The sequence below is a fragment of the Drosophila albomicans genome, chromosome X, assembly GCF_009650485.2.
Source record: "Drosophila albomicans strain 15112-1751.03 chromosome X, ASM965048v2, whole genome shotgun sequence".
In the NCBI taxonomy this organism is placed as follows: Eukaryota; Metazoa; Arthropoda; class Insecta; order Diptera; family Drosophilidae; genus Drosophila; species Drosophila albomicans.
Window position 1 is genome coordinate 16,735,664 of NC_047627.2, and position 25,662 is coordinate 16,761,325.

The 25,662-nt window shown below is 38.5% G+C and overlaps 1 protein-coding gene across 2 annotated transcripts in view; it reads right to left on the reverse strand.

Moving 5' to 3' along the window:
• LOC117577839 (acetylcholine receptor subunit alpha-like) overlaps window positions 1–25,662 on the reverse strand; it is a 115,140-nt gene that overhangs the window by 21,831 nt on the left and 67,647 nt on the right. For both annotated transcript variants that reach the window (XM_052008516.1, XM_034262780.2), the window contains 3 exons: window positions 16,006–16,300; window positions 15,758–15,938; window positions 5,214–5,329 (listed from right to left, as the gene is read on the reverse strand). In XM_052008516.1, coding sequence (XP_051864476.1) covers window positions 5,214–5,329; window positions 15,758–15,938; window positions 16,006–16,300 — 592 coding nt within the window. The remainder of the gene's footprint in view (window positions 1–5,213; window positions 5,330–15,757; window positions 15,939–16,005; window positions 16,301–25,662) is intronic.

A 25,662-nucleotide genomic window follows, 5' to 3' on the forward strand; every position in this document is an offset into this window, starting at 1 on the left:
AAATAAGTTCTTCAGTTTATTGGTATTTCGTATTCTGTCATATCTAGTAAAATATTTAGTAAGCTGATAAATAAAACTAGATCGATGGAGCTGCTGCATCAAGTATACGTATGCTCTTCTTATTACGTATACGTAATAAAATCTAATGGTATGCTTTGCAAAAATGTTATGTGATATTTGTAGAAAATTCTCTTCAAAATAGTTATTTGAATCAAAAAATTCCTTGTCGACTGATGAATAAATCAATGCAGCTGTCACATCAAGTATACGCATACCATCAGTAATACATATCAAGTATACGCCTGTTATTCTGAAAATGAATACTTGATGCCAATTGATTCTAGCTATTCTAAGCCTTTAAATGATAATGCCAGCCTATGAGAAATCTCAATTAACGTTGTGATCAGTCATACATAATAATACGCTGAATAATTGCTACGTATACGTAATATGCGAGCAACTTTATGTATACTTTAGGAGCTTTGCACACCTAATCAAACATAGTTACACGCCTACAAATGATAAGTTTGAATTTTAAACAGAATATCGATCGATATATTTGATCAACTTTGCGTATACTTAATGGAATCAGCTTCTACTTTTTTGATAGAAAGTGGCATAAGTATAAGCAACTTTATGCAGTATTTTAGCTGGTATTTTATGCAGTATATGTGCTACAGTTTATGCTCTCTATTTTAGTGACTTTATTTATTGTCCTATGTGTGTGAGTGGGAGTGTGTGTGTGTGTGAGGTTTGCGTGCGTGTTTGTGTATTGTGTTGGGCTCATCTTTAGTTTTGGTGGCAAGTGGCAAGTGGCAAATGCTACAAATGCTACAAATGCTGCTTGCCGCCTGCACTTTTGCACTACGCACGCAGCAGGTGAGCACTTTTTGCTTGAGTTTTATTATGGCCATATGTAAGAGTGTGTGTGCGTGTGTGTGTGTTTCGTCCTTTGTGCTCCTGGGGCATAAACAACACTTTCACGGACACCCGAAACGGCGACGTGCGTCGCGACATGTTTGTGGCTGGCGCGCGTGCCAACGACAACAACAACAACGACGACGAAGGTAGCAACAACCAGTGGCAACAACAACAATCAGCAACCAACAACCAGCAACAACAACAATCGGCAAGGCAGAAACAATCGTTAGCTGGGCGCTGCCAGTGTTTTGTTGGTTGCGCGTTTTGTCGCCAATTTCTGCTCTCTCTCTCTTTTTGCTGTTGCTGTGTGTGTGTGTATGTGTGTGTGTGTTTTTTTTTGGCTTCGTTTTTTTTATGGCATTTTGAGCTGGAACTTTTGTTTTGCTCTTAAATTTCATTTCAGTTGCGTTGCCCGCGGGCCAAATGCGAACGCAAATCTTAAAAAGTTGCGCACATAAAAGACGCACGAGATGGGCGGCAAGGATTTGGGAGGCAGGAAGGCACGAAGGCGGGAAAATGGCGGGTGACTAAATCAAGGTGTTCAACTGGATAAATGGTTGAGGTAACAATAACAACAACAACAACAAGAACAACAACAAAAGTGAAACGAAACGAAAATATTGTAAAAGCGTCGCAAATGTAATCAAATTTCTGTATGGGCCATGGTCATAAGCACACACAAACACACAGGATTTAATGACTGAAAACGAGGGAGACAGACAGTGCAGAGAGAGAGAGTGAGCGAGACAGCAAGAAGTGAGGCAGGTAATCTGCAAATTGTCTGCAATTTTTCAGCGCGCAGCCTTAGAAACGTTGATGATGTCTTTGGCCTCAATATGGAAATGCGAGGAAACCCTTCAAACAAATTGCATAAAACTTTGCCCACTTTTTCTCATTCGCATTCGCATTCTCTTTTCCCATTTTCCACATTTTCCCCATTTTCATTTGGCTTAATTTTTATAAAGTATTTGTAATTAAATTGCCAACTCAAACTGTCGCAGCTCAACAGATAATGCCTTAATTAATGCAAATGCTTTGGCTTTCAAGCATGCGAGCGGTTCACGTCTTTGCACAGGTTTCGCAATCGCATTAAGTTCATTTCACAAATGAAAATTGTCGTTAGTTAGTTAGTTTTGTTAGCAGCTGTGCTAAAAATTGTTTTAAAGTATTGCACATTTTTGGATAGAGCTTTAAATGCTGTGCTTAAACTTTAATTGTAATAATATTAATATATTTTTTAATTCTTTTCTATTAAACTGACAGCACAAAATCAAAATCACAAAATAAATAGTAATATATATATATATATATATATATATATATATATATATATATATATATATATATGTATATATATATTCTCGATATTTAGATTCTAATTTGATTAATATGTACATAAATTTTAAAAAGCGTTGTACAACATTTTAATAAATACTTCACTTTTTTCTTTTATTGTCATGACAACGTTTATAGTAATTCATTGCACATTGTAATTTTGCATAGTACCAGAAGCAAATTTACTCAAAAGTTAAAATTTGTTTTTCTTTATGACTATTTCATTTGATTAGATTTTGTTAGAAAGCAATGAAATAGTATACAAGAGCACAAATAATTTTTACTTAAATAATTTAAGTAACAAAAATATTGATTTTTATAAAAGGGTAACAGGCAGAAGCAGCTATGTGCGACGCTATAAAGTATATATGTATTCTTGATCAGCGTCAACAGCCGAGACGATATAGCCATGTCCGTCTGTCCGTCTGTCCGTCTGTCCGTATGAACACCTAGGTCTCAGAGACTCTAAGAGATAGAGCTATAATTTTTTTTTCGACAGCATTTGTTATGTTTGCACGCAGATCAAGTTTGTTTCAAATTTTTGCCACGCCCACTTCCGCCTCCGAAAATCAAAAAAATCGAATACCAAATTTGAAGCTTAAGTTACGAATTTTGGTATATACAATAATTACTATAGTAGTTATGATTCCTACTTTGGTTGCGTTCAAATAAAAATTGTGGAAGTTATTAAAGAAATACTTTTGTATGGGCAAAAACGCCTACTTATTAGGGGTCTTAGTTGCTTTGGCCGACAATCTGGTATATTGTGCCGTCTATGGTATATTTTGAATGCGGTACTATATCGATATACCACATATACCATTTGGTATATTTTTAGTATTTTTGTAGTATATTTGGTATATTCTAAGAATAATACCGCAAAATATATTGCTTTTATTCAAAATGGGTAACGGGTATCTCACAGTCGAGTAGACTCGACTGTAGCTTTCTTACTTTTTTTCTTATTGTCATGACAACGTTTATAGTAATTCATTGCACATTGTAATTTTACATAGTACCAGAAGCAAATTTACTCAAAAGTTAAAATTTGCTTTTCTTCATCACTAATTCATTTGATTAAGTCTTTTAGATTTTGTTAGAAAGCAATGAAATTTTTACTTAAAGAATTTAAGTAACAAAAATATCGATTTTTATAAAAGGGTAACAGGCAGAAGCAGCTATGTATGTGCGACGCTATAAAGTATATATATATATTCTTGATCAGCGTCTACAGCCGAGGCGATATAGTCATGTCCGTCTGTCTGTCTGTGTGTTCGTATGAGCTCCTAGGTCTCTGAGACTAAAAGATCATCTTCTCATCTGGTATGTTAAGTATTTTATGCTATATTTTGAATTAATATACTCGTATATAATATAAGTAATATATCACTATACCAAACATTGCTTTCGGTATATTTTAGCACTTTTGCGGTATATTTGTTTGGTATATTTTAAGAATAATACCGCACTGTTTTGCCCTTATTAAAAATTTCTCACAGTCGAGCACACTAAAGCTTTCAGACTTGTTTTAACTTTAACAGATTAAATTAAAGAAAAGCCATTTAGGAACATGCTAAATGGGTATTTTTAAAAACCTGATCAACTTATAAACACAGAAAATCTTAAAGTTCGATTAGATATTGTTATCTACATTTTAAATTTAATTTGTCTTCAATTTAGCTTAGCTAATTGAAAATTCAGTTCCTTCTATATAACATTTAGATTATTTAGTTAGTTAATACACTTGCTTATTAGCATAAGAATTGCGTGCTGCAGTTTTGTAAATAGTTTGCTTGCAGTTTTCGTGTTTTAAAGTCAATAATTGAAAGGTCTTGACCTTGACAATTTGAAAGTGCCTTGAAGGCAGGCAGGACGAGGCAGGACGAGGCAGGAAGGAAGCCGTAATGCGCATTATAGTTAACAGACTTTGCACACACTAGCTTGAGCTTGTGTGTGCGCTTGTGTATTGAATCTGTTTGATAATCGCTTCGCAAGCAGCGGTGTCTGTCCGTGTGTAGATAGCTCTGTGTGTGTGAGTGTGTGTGTATGTTTGAGTGTGTGTCTGTTGCTTATTAAGTTGCCATCACACTCCGCCGCCCACTTCAAAGGCAGTCCAACTTTTTTGGCACCGAGCGAAGGGCGCAAAACTCTTTGAAAATTTTGCTTTTGTCTTGGGCTAAACGCATTAGAGTCAGCCTCCCCCTTGGAGTGAGTGTGTGTGTGTGTGTGTGTGTCTAAGATGTGCTAATGTGTGCACACAAGCGTGTGCAACATCGTGTCGAGTCGTGCAGGTAGTGGCAACAAGGGGCGTGGCAATTAAACAACAGCCTCTTCAGTCTTCAGGCTGATGTTGTTTTCGCACAAACACACACACACACACACACTCGCACACTCACAATCCTGGGCAGAGAAGCTGCTGCTGTTCCTTTGGCAGCCGGCGCCAAAGTTTTTTAATTTAAAAACTTTTCGCCGACTCGAAAGACTTGCGATTTGCGACTGTTGAGCGCGCGGAGCAGCGCGGGGGAGAGGCTCTAAAAAAATATATATAGGGGAGAGGCAGAGTGTGTGGTGGTGGGAGGAGAGGAGGGGAAAGCAACGAGAGCAGAGAGACAGACGACGCCTCATGTACAAGTGTAAATATTGGCGGTAAACTAAAAGGGGCACGTGACGCCCACTTGCCACGCCTCCCTCTCATCCTCGTTGCAGCTCATCAACAGCTTCCCTCCGTGCTGCTGTTGATGTCCTGTTGGCATCCTTGACCTGTGCAAAATGCTCTGACATTCGAAAGATTTGTGTTTGTGTTTTGTGACAGCGGCCAAAAGTTGCCAAAGCAGCTGCCAAGCTCTTGTTGTTGTTGTTGTTGCTTGCATGTTCACATTTGCAGTACTTGTCGTCTGCTCTAGTTCGTGTTGTTGTTCTTAGTGTTGTTGCTGTTGCAAGTAGCATTGAAAACTTACCGCACTGCAGGAACTTCAAGTATATCCCATTCAACGGACGTATAGAACTCGGACAGATCCACGCCCACTTCGACCACATTGGTGCCGTTCAGTTCATCGATGTGACGCAGATCCACCTGCGAAAGAGACGCACATACAGTGAGTGAGAGAGAGAGAGATAATGTTGTGAGATAAAGTAGGTGAGTGAGTGATTAGACAATTACAGGACTACAAAAACGTTGACAGCGCACATAATTGAGCTGTACCAAGAAAAAAGAAGAGGAATGCACAAAGTGGGCATGGCTAACGCACGCCCCCTCCCCCTTCCCTTACTCGCTTCTCGCTTCCGCTGGCAAATGGAAGACGAAGTAGGAAGCTAAGCCAGCCAAGTTAGCACTTCAATTTCAGTTTGAGCTCTGTCGATGTTCGACAACACGACGGCATCTGCAGCTGCAGCTGACAATGCTCGGGTTGGGTGAGGATGCATGCTGCATGCTACAGGATGTGGCACAGGACAACGCTGCAATTGGCATGCCAGACACACACTCAGACCGAGGCACAGGCACAGGCACAGTCACTGTGAAACAGTGAAACAGGCATCGACACACAGCTAGACAGCCAAACAGCTGCCTCATGTTATTCGCATTCAGCTGACTGCCAGTTGCAAGTTGCCAGTTGCAAGTTGCCAGTTGCCAGTTGCACGTTGCTAGTTGCTCTGCCAGCGATTGGCAGCTGCCACTTTACGCTCGACCAAAGACAATAAATGTTAACTGCAATATTCACTTTATAAGTCGATATTCGTATGCATCAAATAATCATTGAAAAGTTCTTCACTAAAATATTATATATTAAAACAAACATTTCTTCATTAGTATTCCATGCATAACAACAAAATTGAGTTATACAATTTTGTCTATTCCGCTCAACGACTTCGCAGCAATTTCGCTGCCCTAAGTTGAAGTTAAATATTGTATTTTTTTTTAAAGAAATTTTTAATATTATATTTATTTACTTTTCCTTGCTTCAAACTTTTCAAATGTCTTAACATTTTCGCTTGAAATTTCGAACAAATCTTTAGGCCTAGAATACGCAGAGAATGTCATTCGTATTTATTCTTAAATTGGTTGGGCGATTTTTAGATGACATGAAACTGGCCTCATTTTCAGTAATATTTTGACTTTTTTGTTTAAAAGTTCACATTGACAAATGATTTAGATTAAGACATTTTTTCCACTCAGTAGGTTCAAATTTACACCAAGAAAGCAGAAGCCTGACAGTGAAACACGTCTCATTGCGGGAGTTATATCGTTTTGTTTTCTTTTTTATGATAAATTATTTGTTAAACTTTTAAATATATATTTCTCAACATACCACATTTTCATTCATCTACCTCCATTCCTTGTCAATTACAAAAAAAAAAGTGGTGTTAACTCCTAAGAATAAATCTAGACTGTTTTCTTTTATTCAAAATGGGTAACGGGTATCTCACAGTCGCGCACACTTGACTATAGCTTTCTTTCTTATTTATATTCATTAGTTTAAGAAGCTGTACAAACAATAAAAAACTTACTATAATATCAGAAGTAAAGAAAATGAATGTTAACATAACTCCATTGGGATCCTCTATGAAGAATTGATATTATTGAATAGTAATAATAATATTGAAATTTAATTGTTTTCTATCGTGTAGGGGTCTTTATTTGTTTATATTTCTTTTGTGCGCAAATGTGCTTTATTTATTTTTCATTTAATTTTCGTTTCATTTCGTCAATACACTCTTGAAAAGCCTAAAAAAAGAGAGGAACACTTCATACTGCAATATGCCCATAAAAGTATGCTTCTTTTTATGTGACCCCTATGTATTTTGATTTTATTATAACATATTCGTAACTTTTATTGATATACATATGCTATATTGTTTTTATACCAATTTCTAGTAGTTCAGTTCTCTTTTGTAAAGGATTAATATTGGATTTCTGCTTTTTATTCAACTTTATTAAGTGAAGCATCTGTACAAGCAAAAATTCCAGTTTAAAATGAAATGAATACACACATTTTTCAACTGTAATAATTTCCTCAATGTTTTTCATTTGTTTTGTTTCTTTCATTGTGATATTGTAGCGAAAGTGAGTTGCAGAACAACCTGCCAGGAGTGCTCGTAATGCATTATCAATGAGGTAAATACGATGTTGATTGCTGCATGTGTGGAAATTCAAGAATACATTTGTAATTTAATGTGAATGTTTTTATAAGAATGTGTGATATCTCAGCTAACAAATGATAGTATCGCTAAAGAGAGAAAGGGAGAGAAACAGAGAGAGTCTAGAAGAGTGCAACACTTTGTTGGTGTAAACACATTTTTTATTGAGTTTCTTTATGTAATGTTTTATTTTTTCTTTTATTTTTTGGATTTTCGATTCATTTCTATTTTAAATCTTTTAATTCATTTATATAAAAACGATAAACTATTATAAATAATTTGAATAGAGTATAATTATCTAATCAAATCTCAAATGGAATAATGACAAACTAACTTGAATCACCCAAGTAAAAGATATTCACTTCATTTTTACGCTAAACAATCGCATTTTAAGTTTAACCTTTACGAAATTCTTTGTCTGCTGGGATGCAATATGTTGGCTTAGCAATGTATGTTAGTTTGTATGTATGAGTGTGTGTGTGTGTGTGTGCAAGTGATGTTGCCTGAGAACACCGGCAACTGCATGATAATTTTTCCCCGTTTGGTTTTTGATACGATTTTCGTTTTGGGATTTTTGTTGGCCTCCACATCGTCGACGTCTGTTTACGCCTCAATGAGCTTGCATAGAGTAAGCCATAGACAACGAGTGAGAGAGAGGCAGATACACAGAGAGAGAGAAAGAGAGAGAGCGATAGAGGGAGGGGAGGGGAGGGTATAGGGCACTTTTTAGGTGTTGCTTGCAAAAGGTGTGCGATGAGAAAAGCGTGAAATTTGAAAAGTGACGTTAATTCGATTTTGTGAGTGGCGATGCTGGGAGTTCGAATTGGGTCGAGTCGAGTCGAGTCAAGTTGAGTGGCGTTTGAATGAGTGCTGTGAAGGGAAGCGTAGGAGGAGGAGGAGGAGGAGGCAACGGGAGGAGGGGACGAGGTGGCCGCAATGACGCCGTTTTGTGCAAAATCAAGTGTGAAAATTGAGCCTATGAACTTGAACACAACTAGAGAGGCTGTGGAAGAGAGAGAGAGAGTGAAAGTGAAAGTGAAAGGTAGCGAGTGAGCAAGCGAGACAGAGACAGAGACAGACAGAGATAGAGAGAGAGAAGGCGTGTGCTGCTTGCTCGACATAAAATTAGGCAATCGACGCTCGTTGCCTTTCAACATGAGCGGGCGAGAGCAACAACAACAAGAACAGCAACAGCCAAGCATAATCAGACAGGATGTGGGTGAGTTGTAGCAGGTGCAAGCATGCCACTTGCAACATAACTGTAAATGTAACTGTGTAGCTCTGTAGCTCTGTAGCTGTAACTGAAACTGCTGAAGCGGAAATTGTTATTTTAAGTGGTAGCGGAAATTTCACTATAAGGAAGTTACGATTTACTGAAATATTTCCGACATTGAAAGATGCCAAGACGCAGGTAGAGCGAGACACAGAGCGAGAGGCAAGATAAATGATAATGAAAGAGAGAGACAGACAATTGCAAGTGCTTTCACAATGCAACGCAGCATTCCAACTGATTCAGCTTAAGTAGCGACTTCCTCTCATTCTCATTCTCATTTTGGTTCTCTCTCTTTTTCTCACACTCATTTACCTTATATATATATATGTGTGTGTGTGTATGTCTTGGCTGTCGCTCTGCCCCAGGAGATTTTATAAATATTTTATGATATGGCTCTGTTGATATCGCTTATTGCGGTTGATATATGCACACCACAAAAGATGCCCTCGCTTTTCTCCAGCTCGAAAGCTGTCTCTGTCCACCAAGAATGAAGCGTTGAAAGCGACGACAACAACATTTACAACAAACAATTGCCGCCAATGACAATTACATACACAGACACACACACACAGACGCATAATCAAGGCAAGTAGCCACGTGCTCAGTGTTTTGTGTTTTGTGCTTTGTGCTTGTCGTGTCGTGTCGCGTCGTGTCGTTGCATGTCGTAGCGTGTCAAATGTTGTTAGCGCCTCGCCTTTTAATACTAAATGAGCGTTGGCTTTTTAGCAAATTAGTGCCAGCTGCCAGCTGTGTGTGTGTGTGTGTGTTTATATCTCTTACTTTCCAGCTCGCAGAGAGGGAGGGAGAGAGAGAGTATTGGATTGCCCTACGGTAAATTTTCACAATCACTTCATTACACAGCAACTTCATTACTCACAGCGTCTGCGTTCAGTCTGCGACATCAATTTGACATTGTTTTATTGCGCAGCAGAAGCTTCACTGTAATAGCGAATGCTATTTTTAAGCAGCCATGTAAATATAGCACTATACGATGGCTGCTATTTGATTGATTACAGTAATTGAATCGATCACCTACTTATTTCGATAATCTGCAGACCTTTTGCACACAGTTGCCTAGACACTTGATTGAGGCAGTTGTGGGGGAGATTGAAAAGGGTTTTGAGTAAACAATGTGGCAATTTTTTATTCTTAGAACAAAAATGTAATTAATCTCATGGGAAAAATTACATTCTGAAAATAAGAATCAAATTCAAATATATATAAAAAATTCGTTAAATTATATTGTTATTTGAAACAAAATTTCAAATTCAAATTTAATTAAAATTATTTAAAATAAAAATAAACCAAATTCTTAAACGTGTCAAGTACATACGTATATACAAGTATATATACATTCATATACAATTATGAATTGTCTGACAAAACAACTAAATTATTCATTCGAAAGTACAAAGCTTAAAAAAATCGAGAGAGTAATAGTGAGAGCATAACTAACATCAAGAGAAAGTGTCGGAGTAGCAGAGTGTGCTTTTTTGTAAATAATAATAAATAAATGTAGTTGTAAATACATATAATGAAAGAGATTTCAAGGCATGCTTTATGAAAGTTAAAAAAATAAATGTCAAAGTTTCAAATTCAAATATTTCAGCCATTATTGTTTCTGAATTGCATGTTATAGTTACTGAAAAAGTAATAAATTAAGCAAACATTTTAGATTTGTTTCTAGTATTACAATTTTGTACTATTAAAGAGTGTTTAGTTTTGTTATTAAAAAAAAAACATTCTTAGCTTCGATCACTATAAAATTCTTGTTTTTTTCTTGTTGTATTTCTCTCAACTATTCAGCTATAAATTTAAAGTTGGGCTTTATAAATATTCTTGGCTGCAGCTTCACTTTGCCGATGTTATGGTGGTCTCCTAGGCTGCAACAGTTAGGTTCAGGCTTTAACATCGTATTGAGATTGCTGCTTTACAGCACTTGAGGGGCTTACTCGGGCTGCTCAGGCTCAGGACTTGAGCAGCTCTTTGAGCTTTGCAATTTATTGCGGGTCGTCGAAGAGTCCTTCGGCCCTTTTGCGGCTGGACAAACTGATTAGAAGAGACTTTGGAGCAGGTTGATTTCGATGCTGGGCTTCAGCAGCTGCAGGCAAATGACTGAGTGTGTGATAGCATGGGTGTCTCTCTCTCTTTCTATCTCTATCTCTATCTCTATCTCTTGTGAGCTATGCAAATGACAAGCTATGTTGCATTACCCGGCATCAGCTTTGTGCAATTTGCTTGGCTCTCGTCTCAGCTGAGGGAATTGCATAACTGAGCTGATGCAAGACCCACACATACACACACACACACACACACTCGCACTCACACATACATCGATAGCGAGTCGCTGCTACAATGTGGCATGTGCTTGAGAATGCTAACAAGATTTGATTAAAGCCGCGCCAACATTACGACTCTAGAAAATAGCGACAGGTGCTCGCATCTCTGTCTCTCATTGCACCTGCTGAATGAGTTTTTTTATGCGGCCCAATGCCAGGCGCACCGCATGCGGTTAACCTCAGTTGCAAATGAGGGGGACGGGGGAGGGGAAGGGGGAGACTACGGGCCATTTGTCGGCTCATTTACGCTGAGCTGCAAGGTAGCTGAAGCTGTTGCTGAAGCACTGCGGAGTAAGTGGCGCAAGGAACAGTGTGCTAATGCCACTTCATTAGCTGGCAAGTCACTGGGCTGGTCTGGGCTGGGTTGCTAAGCCGCTTTTGCCGCATGCTGTATGCTGTATGCTGCATGCCACAACTGCAGTTGCCCCTTCCCCCGTCCTTACTTCTGTACCCTTCGTTAACCATCTGGCAAAGTTTACGAGGCCTGCTTCTGTTGCCGTTGCCGTTGCCCGTGTCTTTGTCATTGTCATTTGCCGGCAGGTGTCAAGCAACCTTATTGTCCTTTGGGTGCCAAGCTTCTCTCCCATATGTCCTGTTCTATGTCTCTCACTGTTTGTGTGTGTCTCTGTCTGTGTGTGTGTGTGTATGTTGTCAAATCGCCAGAGACAGTTTTATGTGTGCGGCAGCCGTAAAATGTGAGAATTTCTATGCGAGCACCACGAATTATGAGCAAATTTCGGTTTATGGCCACTAAAGCAGCCGCAGGACCTGCCTGCTGTGACTCTTCCTTCGCACACAAACACGTCAACAACACAATTTGTCCAAGTGCAAATAACACACAGCAGCGCCAGCGCGACAACAATCAGCTTCCCTGTACCTCATATATAATATAATATACAATCCGATAATACGCTGATTTCTATGCCAAACACACAACACACTTCGCTCTCTCTCTCTCCCAGTCTCTCTCTCTCTCTCTTTAGACTATGCCTACGTGCATATACCCGTACTCTGTTTTCTTTTATTGCCAAATGACTTGATGGCCTTTCCGACCCCATCAAATAGACATCTACTTTTTGATTAGCTGCAACAGCCAAGTTCATTTGGTATCAATCTCAAGGGTGTTGCAGCTGACATACATTTATTTTTATGCGCCGCACTCATTGAAAAATCACAGCGCAGATCAAAAGATTAAACGTGCTAGAGAGACACATTAAAGTATAAAATAATAATCCTTATTAATATCCCCATAAATAATTTAACACATTTCGAGTTTTCGAGTATCGCAAATCGTCTTTGTTTTCAAGTTATAAAAATATCGAGGACAAGGATTGAAATATTGTTGAGTGCATCATTTTAAAAGACAATAATATACTCATATACACTATAACGGTAACTAGAGTATAAAAAAGCTAAGAACTATAAATAAAGCAAGAAAAGTAAGTATAACTTTTTGGATTGGGTAAGTTTTAAAAAAGATAAACAATATCCTCGAAATGGTGAGTTAGTAGTTGTTAATTTAATTTAACTGTTTGCAGCAGCAGCGAAGTATTTCAGCTTTATTTGCTGCAGGACAATCATGGTGTCCTTTGGCACAAGGAACGCTCTAATAAATAAAAATTGATTGGCGTAAGGATTGGCAAGAAGGACGAACTTCGTGCAGACAGCAAAGTTGAAATGAGTTTTTGGTAATCATAAAATAGCTTATATCTCAGTCGCATCCTGTCTCTGTCAAACAGAGTCTATTGATAAGGACTGTCATCCTGCCAAAGAACCTTTAAATCGTACGTCGTTTTGAAGACATTCTTAGGCCCTGAGAATAAACAATTACAAGTCATAGATCCTCTCAGATTTCCAAACGAGATGCCATTCGATAGAATTAGTCCTTGCGATCTTATCAATATGTGTCCTTTGGAAATGTGGCAGGATATGACCGAGATATAACCAATTTTCAAAAAACGTCTCTTATTGCACCCTCAAAGTATGCTATAAAGATGAAATTTTTGTAGCGCCAATTTCAAATTTGAAATTTCAAAGTAACCGAAAGAAGCTTATCTGTTAAATTTTGAAATAACGAACGATATTGAATTATCAAAGCATCAACCTGCTGCTGATTTATGTTCTCCTGGTATTTCATATAATGACTTGTGACTTTTTAAGCGTTCGAGGCTTATAGTAGACAACAACAGCAACAACAAAAGCTACAACAACATTAATAATTACAGCAAAAACTATTAATAATAATTTGTTGTTGTTGTTCAGTCGATGTCGTCACGAACTGCAGAAAATTCTCAAATTAGCAGGTGAAGTACCAGGCGAACATAAATCAGTAGCAAGCAGAAATACAGCAAGTCATTTGCGTAATTAGTGGCGCCATCTATCGTAATGGGGATGTGTGTAAATTGATGCACCCTTAAAGTATGCTACAAAAACTGAAGAGGCGTGCCAATTTTAAATTTTAAATCAACTCACAATAAAGCGAATCTGTTAAAATTAAAAAATAATTTTTGTTATTATTATTGTTTGCCATATCTCTACTAAATCCACCAGGATCTTGTTAGAACATAACTTTTTGTAATCAGGATAGCTTGTTCTATCGATTGACATTCAAGGATTTTAAGAATATTCCTATTACATTCACATTTTTTTAAAAGATTTGGAAAGGGGGTTCAAATTACAAAAATTCCACTGTACCTCGGTCATTCGAAGGACTATCGTGATGTCCTTTGGCATGAATATTAATCTATCTACGACAAACCGATTGACACACTAGAATGAAGATAAGTCCTGACAGGAGCAAAGGTAAATGCCTACGAAAAATAACGAACAATTTTGCCACATCCTGTCTGATCCTTGCAAATCCTATGTCAAACCATTCCACTTGGTATGGCCTATCATCATGCTAAAGGACATTGATATCGTCCTTGTGGTTCTTGAGTTATCTTGATATTACCCTCTGGAAAATTACAAGTCTTGGATCTTTAGACGAACCCATATTTTGTTCATACCGTTCGATAGAGTTCGTCCTTGTGGTACGAATAATGTGTGTCCTTTGAAAATGCGGCAGGATATGGCCGAGATATAACCAATTTTCAAAAAACGGCTCTTATTGCACCCTCAAAGTATGCTATAAAAATGAAATTTTTGTAGCGCCAAGTTTAAATTTGAAATTTCAAAGTAACCGAAAGAAGCTTATCTGTTAAATTTTAAAAATAGGAACAATATTGAATTTTAAATGCAATCACTTGCTGCTGATTTCTGTTTACCTGGTATTTCAAATAATGATTTGGCACTTTCTAAGCGTTCGCGGCTTCAAGTAAACAACAATAGCTACAACAACATCAATATTACAACAATATGTTCTAATTGTTGTTGTTGTCCCGTCGCTGCTACCAAGAACTGTAGAAAAGTTCCATCTCACCGGGTGAAATACCAGGTGAACATAAATCAGTAGCAAGTAGAAATACAGCAAGTTACTTGCGTAATTAATGGCGCCATCTATCGTAATAGCGATTATAATTGCTGCAGCCCTAAAGTATGCTACAAGAACTGAAGTTTTTTTTTGCATCGGCTCGGCGCGCCAATTTAAAATTTTAAGGCTACTTAGGGTGATCCTCAAAGTATGCAACGCAAATGCATATTTCTTATTCATTGCGGCAGTAGACCATAGATGGCGCTACTAAGCGACTTGTGGAAACGGAAAAAGGCTTGAAATGCTTTTATTAATTTAACTGCTTTGGTAAAATAAAAACGAAACTTGAAAAATTCATAAATATTTTATTAATTGAATGTAGATCAGCTTTATAAATTAAATTAATTAAAATCAATAATAAATATATAAAATGGAAAAAATACAAAAATTACAAATAATTTATTATTAATACGAAATAGTAACTATAAATTAATATTTATCTATATAATTGAGATATTATTAAAGACACAAATCTACAAGAAAAAGAAAAAAGAAAATTAGAAAGTTTATAAATTCAATTTTTAAATAATACTTTAAATAATAGCAATAGTACCACAAATATTAACTAATTAATAATAACATTTATCAAATAAAGTTCAACGTCCTCGTTGTTTAACTACAAAAACCATAATGATGTTGACACAGCCATCACTTATTACGCTGTTTAACACATTTATGTATACTTTTTGAGGTTTGCAATGTTGTTTGTCTGATGACACTGAGTGTCTTCCACAACAATTGAATAATTAAGCAAAAGTGAAAAACAAATATATAAATAAAAATGATGCTCAATTAAAAAGAAATCAAGAAATTATTTTGCACAACTTAAAGAAGAAATTGAAAGGGAAATGCGTTCGAGTAACGAGTGAATAAATGGGCCAAGCAAAGAAAATAAAACGTTGGCCAAATCAATTGATGTCGCTTGACATTTGAAGGAAGCGACGTTTTGTGCTTCTTGTACTTTACTTTTTGTTGCCAATAGCAGACGAAGGAGAAGTAGAAGGGGAAGGAGAAAGAGAAGGAAAGCGGCAACTTTTGGCAGTGCCAATTTGTTGTCGATTTCGTGCATCATTTGGTGAAAGTACAATCAAGTGAGCGCAACTGAATGGAACGTAGCCAAGTGCTAGCCAAGTAGCAGAGAGTGTACTGCTATACATAACGACGACTTGAACTTGAAGTCACAGGATGAGCCCCAAAAACTGGCTTTTGTGTCCAAGTCAAGTGAAGTGAAGTGAATTGAAGTGAAGTTGTTGTACTCGTATAGCTGATGATGTTACGTACCTGGAATCCATCGTATGTCCAGCTGCCGAACTTCATGACGCATGTTTGCTCGTCAAACGGAAAGTATTCGACATCAATTTCGCAGGAGCTCTTGTAGATGGCCGGCGGTCGCCACTCGACGCGTCCAGTGTAGTTGAGTGTCGCCTTTGTGGCCAGCGTCACCTCAAAGTTGCCATCGGCGCTGAAAGTGTATTTGCATGCAAATAGAAGTATGTATACATGTTTTATATACGAATGTGAGCACTCACTTGTTGTAGAGGACAATGTCGGGACGCCAAATGTGGTCGGAGGGCACGTGTAGCATTTCGACGCCACCATACTCTTTGGGCTCCCATTTGAGTTTGTAATCGTACCACGATTGCTCCACCCACAGGTTTGTGGTCATTATTTGATTCTTTAGATTGACATCAATCAGTTGGGATAGCTTCAATTTGATGCGCACGGTCAAAGCGTCCGTGACATTGACCACCGGACGCACCAATTTATTGTAGTTGCTTAGCAGATCGTCGTAGAGTCGCTTCGCATCCGGATTCGCTGTGCTGCCTGTCGAACACGAGAGGATGAGAGGATGAGAAGAAGTAGATGTTGTTGGCATTATATTATGATGGTCATTATGCTGCTTATCTGCGAGAACAACGCTGCGTATGCGCAATGCCCGCAATTAATGTGCGACGCATTAAATTAATGATACGCTGATAATGGCATCACAATATGCTTGACCAGCCATGCCCCCCTCCCTCCATGCTATCCCTCCTCCCCTCCCCCTACAGCAGCTTAGCCTTGCTTTTGCTAATTAGCTTTGCTTTTGGCTGCGCAAATCTTTTAATTGATTTATTTTTACGTCTGGCTGTCATTTCGCTACCATTTGTTCTACGCTAAGTCTCTCTCTCACTCTCACTCTCTCTGTCTCTGTCTCTGCGGTCTTGGAACTATCCTAATGCGCTTAGGCTAACATCTACAAGCATTTTTATTGCCCTTGCCCATGCTCCATGGCGTGGCGTAGCGTGGTCATTGTAATAATGATAAGCTGATTAGTGCGCGCTTCGTATAATGACATTGGCGACAATGCTCGCTCGTCCAACATCTGCCACAGTTGTTCTTGCCTTCCATCTCCAACTCCAATCCCCAATCTCCATCTCTAGCTTGTCCCGTATGCTTTGCATGCCAGACCACAAGCAGCGTTCAGCGTTCAGCGTTCGCTTCACTGAGCTGCCAACACTGGACACTCGACACAGGACGACGGGGCGCGCATTAACTCATTTCCTGCATCATTAAGGGGCACCTGCAATTCTCTCCCTTACACAGCGACACATCTTGCTCACACACTATATTGCCAATTAGCGCCACGGGGCGTATAATCAATTTAGTGAAGCATTTAGCTGTGTCGATGTCGTCGTCGGTTGCACGCATCGCATTGCATCGATTTCAAGTCATTGCGCTTGCAACTTGGCTTGGTTTTTCAAATATTAACTAGCTCACAATTTGTGTCGTATTCTTGTGGCCAGCTGTTTTCTGTTGTGCTGTTGTGTGTGTGGCATACTTTATGTTACTCTGGGGCAACATCAATTCATGGCAGCAACTTTAAGAGCGCTTGGCCGCAACTTGGAATGCTTTTAGAACTCTCTCGCAAAATAAGAAAACAACTTCCCGATGGCATTCACAAATAAATATGTATATATATTTTTCGCTCGCACATTGCCGCACATTCATGCCCACATTTACTTGCTCATTCACTCATTCATTCACTCCTCATTCATTTGGCCAGGTGTGTGCGACACTCGCTTTGTGTGTGTGTCTGTGTGTGTGTGTTGCTGTTGTTGCTCGCGTGGGAAACGTTAAGTTAAACGGACCTTTGCGTTGGCCGCTTTTGTCGCCAGCCGCAACACACGGCGTATACTTTATATGACCTTAACGTACACACACATTTACAAGTTGTCTGTGTGTGTGTGTGTGTGTGTGTGTGCTGGTGTTAATCGACTGCTTTCATTGCTTACATGTGGCCTGACAATCACATTAAGGTAACCCAAAAAGCACATTTTATGATTGCCTTGCGTGTTCTCGCCATTTGCCAGGCTGCCAGTTGCTGCCACAGCCAGCCGTCTGTTGTCTGTCGTCTGCCGTCTGCTGTCGTTCGTTGTATGACAAATTATGATGCTTGTATTTATGCTTTGGCTACCTTTTATTAACATGCCTTGTCTTGTAATTTCATTTGCTCGCAAATCCGATTACAACTTTGATCTCAATTTCTAATTAGTTTGTCGAGGTTTTGTCTTTGGCGCTGTCGCTGTCGCTGTCTTGTTGTCTCGTTGTCTCTCTTTGGGGAATAGAGAGCAGGCGAAGATATAGAGAGAGGAGAAATGTGGACGCTTTTTAGCTCAGTTTACGGCCTAAATGCAATTTCGTTGTTTATGCGTCAAATGACAGCTACATGCCACATGCCACATATTGTCCGCACTTCCTTCTCTCTCTCTCTCTCTCTCTCTCCCTTTCTGCTCTGCTCTATGGCAATGCGCATTTGGGTCGTGTCTTCATGCTACACACTCACATAATTGCTATCTGGCCATTAGAAATTTATATGTGCGTGTGTGTGTGACGTCTTGTGTTGCAAGTTGCAACTCGCAAGTCGCATTAATTAATACACATTGCGTATACGCGGCGTCGTACGTTGTCTACTCCCACTACTCGGATTACTTCTTGGCCGCACATTGATTTTAATTAAGCAAACTGCCAGATGCAGGGCCCAAAAAAATAAGAAAGTAAAAAGTGAAGTTGCACCTTATGCAGAGCAGAGCAGCGCAGCTCAGCGCAGTGAGAAGTTGCTCGTTATTGAAATTGCCGCTTGCAACATAATCGAGTTGCAGGGCTGCTTCAGCAGTAATTGGCATTCATTAAGGGCGCCTCCAGCAGAAGAAGAAGCAGCAGCAGTAGCAGCTGAAGTAGAAGTGGAAGCTGAGAAACTCTTTCTATCTGAAATGCAGTCATTTCAATTTGACTTGCCAAATTGTTTTTGTATGCTTTTCCTATGCTTTTCTTTTGCTTTCCTTTCGCTGTCGCCGTCGCCGTCGCCATCGTTGGCCCGCCTTCTCCTTTTTTTTTTTTTTTTGCAAAAGTCGTGTGTTTACTCAACTGCAAGGCGAATGCAATTTTTGTGTAAACAACGCCATAAATTCCAATGGCTTAACAACAAAACGTTAGCACGAAGCAGCGAGCACCGAGCAGAGCAGACAAGGCCAACTCGCAGAGTCAACTTTGCGGGACGGAGAGACAGACGGACAGACAGACGGACAGACAGACGGATAGACAGACAGACAGGTGACAGCGACGACGTTAACGAGTTGTATTTTTAAATCCTTTGAGAATGTTGTCTGCGACTGCAACTTTAAATTTGCCTTGTAGATTGCAACTATTTTCTATTTCTATTTTATTTCATTGCATTTTATTTCGTTTCATACGCTTTTTATTTTGTTTTCTTGTCGTTTTCTTTTTCGTCGTCGTCGCTCGTGCTCATAAATATTTAGCTGTATGCTCGCAAACGCGCTACGAATTGCTAAGCATGTTGCATACATACATCCAGCATTGCATAAGCATAAGGATACTCATGCTCCTGTGTTTCTGCCTTGTGAACAAACTTCCGCAACACACACACGCACGCACACACACACGCACACACATTCATGCATTTTCTTTTGCAATTAAAAAAAGATAGAGGTAGGGAATTTACAGTTGAGGGTACTCGACTATGATATATCCGCTACCCAAGTTCAATAGAACCAAAATAGCGTGGTATTATTCTAAAAATATACCAAATTAATCTACTGGAAAAGACCGAAGACTGTATTAGGTATATCGATATACAATTATCATATACCAAATTAGTATACCGAAACAATATACTAAAATATACCAAGACTGTAATTGGTATATTGATATACTATTACTATATACAAAATTAATATACAGAACAAATACTAAAATATACCGAAGATTGTATTTGGTATATCGATATACTACTATTCGATACAAAATTAATATACCAAACAAATACTAAAATACAATAAAGAGGTATTTGGTATATCGATATACTATATCGAACTAATATGCAGAGCAAATACTAATATATTATATACCAAAGATTGTATTTGGTATATCGATATACTAATATTAGATACAAAATTAATATACCAAACAAATACTAAAATAAAACAAAAGAGGTATTTGGTATATCGATATACTATATCGAATTAATATACAGAACAAATACTAACATACATATACCGAAAATTGTATTTGGTATATCGATATAATATTGTATTCACAATATACTATAGAATACAAAATATGTCTGACTGTCAACTAAAGCAGCTCTTTTTTGCTTTATACAATTTTTTCTTAAAAAACTTCTATAATATTTAGCTGAAATTTGCAGAAATCAAAAATACTACACTTCCTTCAAATATACGCTCGCTATTCTGAATTTTTTAATTTGAAGGGTGGAAATTGGGTGAGGCAAAAATCTAAAGCAAACTTTATATTTCCCTCTACTCTATGCGTGGCGTGTATAAAAAGAAACACTCTTGAAGTTGACTTCATCGTCATTCGCTGTCAATGTTGAGTGCGTTAAGTGTGTTTTGCATGGCAAAATGAATAGCGAAGGATATGTTAACTAGGATATGCAGACACAAATTCACAAATAAGTTGTGCTTACGAATCGAGATCATATTTTGTACATTTTGAAATGTCAACATAATTTAGCGTAGGTTCGTCAGTTGATAGTTGCCACAACTAAACTGTGCCTGGCATCTATCAAGTTAATGGCCATGACAAAGTTGCAATTTAAATAATAAATGTGCTGCATTTTATTGTTGTTGCTGTCGCTGTTGCTGCTTGTTAATATAATCCCAATGCAACAAAAAATAACGAAATAAAAAAGAAATGCAATACAAAAATGATATTGTATGTTGAGTGCAATTCAATCGAACGAATTGCTTTTGCATTATAAATTACAAAATATGGACACATATTTTATTTGGAAAGACTTAATTCGATAAATGGATGCATTTCACAAAATAGTTTTTACAAAGTCGCTTTCAAATTGCAAAAATTGTTTGGCAAATGGGTCAAAATGCCATTTGTTGCACACACGGGAATACCAATACATAACATATAGTATATATGTATATGTATTTATATATTTGCCATATAATTGCTGCACATAATGTATATACATACAAGTAAGAAAGCTAGCGTCGACTGTGAAATACCCGCTATGTTTCATAAAAGCGAAAGAGTGCGGTATTATTATAAAAATATACCAAATGAATATTCCATGGCAATACTAAAGCGTACCGATATACCATTACGTTAAAAAAATACCCTTAACGGAAAAGAGTGAGTATTATTATTAAAAATACCAAGAAAATACAAAAATATACCAATGTACTTTTACGTTCGAAATATACCCACTATCTATTTTCCATGAAAGCTGGAGAGTGTGGTATTATTGTAAAAATATACTACCAAGAGCAACTTAAAATGTACCGATATACTATTAAGTTCAAAATATACCATAGAATTGAAAAGTTTTTTTTTTAAATACCATATTCAATTTTTATAAGATTGCAACTTAATTTTCAGGAGTGCTAAATACTTCAGTTATATATGCCCCCTTCTGTCTGTTACATTCAATTCCTGGCTGTTATAATACCCTTCTACTGTATGGGTAGCGGGTATAAAAAGTACTATGTATGGATGTAGTTAGCACATAAATCATAATTTAATTAAATGTGGTTTTTATCTGACAGTTTTGTGTGCGCTGCCGAGTTCCACATTCAGCGCTTGTTGATTAACGTTTTCAAATTAAGAATGTCATTTTTTTAATTGCAAAATAAAATTAGTTGACCCCCAACAACAAGAACAACAGATACAAGGTCACTTTAAAAAGAAATGAACCTCATTTTATTTTGCGATTTGCTAAACAACTTAATTTGCTAGCTTTAGTTGGAGTGTTGAGTGTTTAATTCGTTTTCATTCAACTCATATGCGGCATGCATTTTTTATTTGAAACGCTTTCGCTCGAGCACTCTCAACTAGAGCTCCAAAATTTGTTCGTTGCTGTTGTTGTTGACGTTCTTTTTTATATATTTTTTTTTTTGGTTTTTTTTGTTGAGTTGACTTTTTAAACGCTTGAAATTTACACGCAATTATTGTGAATGCATGTGAATGATAACTGGCAACGGCAAAAGAATAAAAAAAAAAAACAAAGACTGAGAGGGAAACGGAATTTGCCACTGCAACTGAGTGGCGAATGGCGAGTGGTTGGTGTCGCAAACGGGGCGTATGAATAATAAAAGACTGCGACGAACAATGCAAAATGCAAAATGTAAAAATGTTGCTGACCATACGGCTGGGCAACGCCAACGCCAATGCCACACTGTGAATCTGGGTGACAAACTGGCCGCATTCACTTCATTGTTGTCGTTGCATGTGGGAGAAAGAGAGAGAGAGAGAGAGAGAGCGAGTGCCACAGATCCTTGGTGCCTCAATGCTGCAACCGCAAGGTGCAGTCAGAGTGCTCGCTGGCCATTTGGCCAAAGTTGAGAGCAAAGTGTATTGCATTGACAACACAAACACGTTCGTTCGTTCATTCGTTCAGTCGTTCATTTGTGGTAGTATGTTCCCATTCACATGCGAAGCAATAACAAATTGCAAATGAAATACACAAGAATAACGCGATGAGCGTAAAGCGTGAATGCTGCATACAGAAAAAGAAAAGAAATATGAATAATTTGAGCGTGGATTGTGGTGACTCGAAGAGGGGAGGAAGTTGGTTGTTGGGACAACCAGTTAACCAGCGGAATGCCACCACAATCGACGAGGGAGGGAGGGGAGGGCAGGGGAGGGGGATAGCAATCGTATGCTGACCAAGCTGATTTCCGTCTCATTGCGTTGATGGACGAACACACAGCAAAGAAACGAACAGAGAAGCGAACACTGAGCACTGAAAAGGGAACAAAACGCAACGACATTGGAATGGAACACAATGTGGGCCAAGGGTTGCCCTCGAAGGGGGCAAGGGGCAAGGGGCGACAGGACGAGAGGGGGCGAATTGAGTGTCGAGTCTCGTCTGTCGACTGTCGAGTGTCGAGAGCTTGCGGCGTCCTTTGTGGGCAGTCAAAGCATCTGTCTCGACTTATTTGCCGCAATGAATGTCAAGTAACTGAGTTCCTTTATCTTTCTTCCCCTTCCCTTCCCTCCCCTCCCCTCCCCTCCCTCTCTCTCGCACTCAGTGTATTAGAGCAGACCAGCAGGTGCGACAATATATTCATGAGTGCATTCAAACTTGTTTAGATGCTTGCAAGCTGTTGACAGTGTAAATTACATTGTAATACAATGCTATTTTACATTTGTGCTAATGTGAATGTATGTTATGCATATCAAAATGTAATCATAAGTGTAGCTAATGGATATTTTATTTATTTAAAAAAAGCTTAGATATAATTGAAATGAACACTAATGTATTTCTAAGGCACTGGTTGATGAGGTCTTCGGCTTTAATATAGAATCGGAAAGAAAACTACTTAATTTAGATGTATTCAGTTAGAACACTTTATAGAAAGTTTACAAGTTAACAAATGTTTAACTAATATAGAAGAGAAAGAGTTGTTCAAATAATGGGCATTTCTTATAAACATATTTTATATGTATTTATATTATATGAAAAATAATTCAAAAATACATATTTCTAGGAGCAAAAGATAATTGACCAGACGCAAGCTAATAAGTAACCCTAAAAGTGATTGCTCTTCTCTTTTAAGTCTCTTTCATTTTCTTTTAAAACAACAAGTTGTTGGTGTTAATTGTGTGCCTGGGTGGCCTTTTTACAACAAGATATAGTACGAATTTTAGAGCACAGAAGCAAACAACTTCATAAATAAAGTAAGTAAGATTTCACTATAAAAACTTGTTTTTGAGCAGTGGACAATATACATATATCAATATCAACAATATTTTATTTAGGAGTATTATTTATATCTTGTCAGCAGTCAACTTCCTAAGTTTGTAAATATTAGTACTTACTATAATTCGTTTTAATGATATTGAATTAGTTCAACTCTAAAACACAAATGGCACTAAACTGTTGGTTACGCTTTTCGGTAAATAATTCTATATTAAATTCTGTTCAAACTCGAAAGCTCCATAGAAAGTAAACTGTTAGTTAAATCTGCTTACGCTTTTCTTTTGAATACATGTAGGAGTTGGATTTATTTCCTCTTTACCATCAATGCGTATTTTTAGATGAAAAGGAACAGAGAATGAAATATATTTCTTATTTATTTTGAATAGAAATAAATTAGAGAATGAATTCTTAAATACGAGTTTGGGATTATTACCGAATATGCTTGTGTATAAATGCAGTTGCTTTTAAAGCAAATAAACACTCAAACACTAAAAGATATTCATCTCATTTTCAATGCACATTTTCAATGATGAATGTTTGACAGTTTGCATTGTTGTGCACAACTAAAACAGAGAGAGAGATAGAGAAGAGGGGAAGCGCAGCATGTTACATGTTAGTTACGTGTTTGAGTTGGCCAGCTCTCTCTCTATTCATTGTGAATAATCGTGGCATTCACATGCACTGACAGCAGGTCGCCATCCACTTGCATGTAAATCCATAACAGCTGCAATTATTTGCTATCAAATGCAATCGAATGCAATCATTCATTCATTCACTCACACGCACGCACGACGCGATGTGATGCGATGCGATGCGACGCTTCCGCTTGCCTCAAAGTGTAACTCAAGCTAGTTCTCGCCTCGCTTTCACCTTCTTCTCTTCATCTCCTTTCGCTTTCCCCCCCTCTGTTGCTTCGTTGGCTGTGCACCTGTCAGCCTTAAATGCGTCCGGAGCTTAAATGCCAATATTTTTGCAGAGTGTCACCGACGCCCATCAACTATGTTCGACGCCCTCATCCATCCAGCTCTATGTCCTGCTTGTCCTTACTCTCTCTCTCTCTCTCTCTCTCTCTCTCTCTCTCTCTCTATCTATCTATCTCTTGCTCTTTCTTTTGCCTGCTGCTGCTGTTGTCGCTGTGTCGTCGTAGGTGTTGCGTCCTGCCTGATGAATTGAGCGTGAGCACGTGCATGATCCCCATCATCATTTTTTATGGCCATGCGTCAAAAACAAGACAAGCTTGCAATGCACGCCCCCCACTCTTCCCTCTCTCTCTCTTTCTCTCTTTTCACCTCTCTTTTCCCTTTTGCCTCAACTCGCTTTCAATGTCTGGCAATGTGTCAAAATGTTGGCCCCGTGCGTCAAATCGACACGCAGCAAAAGTTTCTAATGACACTCGCTTGATGCGAGCGCGAGTGCGAGTGCGAGGGGAAGCTCAAGGTGCTAGGCATGCGAAGGGGGTGGAGTGGCGGCTAGGGAAGGGTAGTGATAGGGCATTCTAGCTGTATCCGGAACTTCTGGCTGGATTCCGTTGGCAGCAGCGCGCTAATGTGCGTCATTGGGTGGTGACGATGATGCTGCTGCTGTTGGTGGCGAGGCAGGCGAAGAACTCGAAACGGAAGTAAAAAACGTCGGAAACACGCACACAAACAACAAGGGGAAGAGCGAGAGAACGGTGAGAGAAAGAGAGAGAGAGATAGAGAGAGAGAGAGAGAGGGGGCGAGCAGGGAGATCAATTTCAGCGTTCACATAGTTAAAGCATTTCTAACGAGTCGGGCGCGCATATTGAACTTGTGTTTGCCTCGCACTTTTCTCGCCCTTCTCCTTCTGCTCCAAAGTTCAATACCAAAAAGTTCGAGCCACGCTAATGTGTGTGTGTGTGTGTGTGTGTGTGTGTGTGTGTGTGTGTGTGTGTGTGTGCGTATGCTGGCATCATTGACACGCAAAAAAA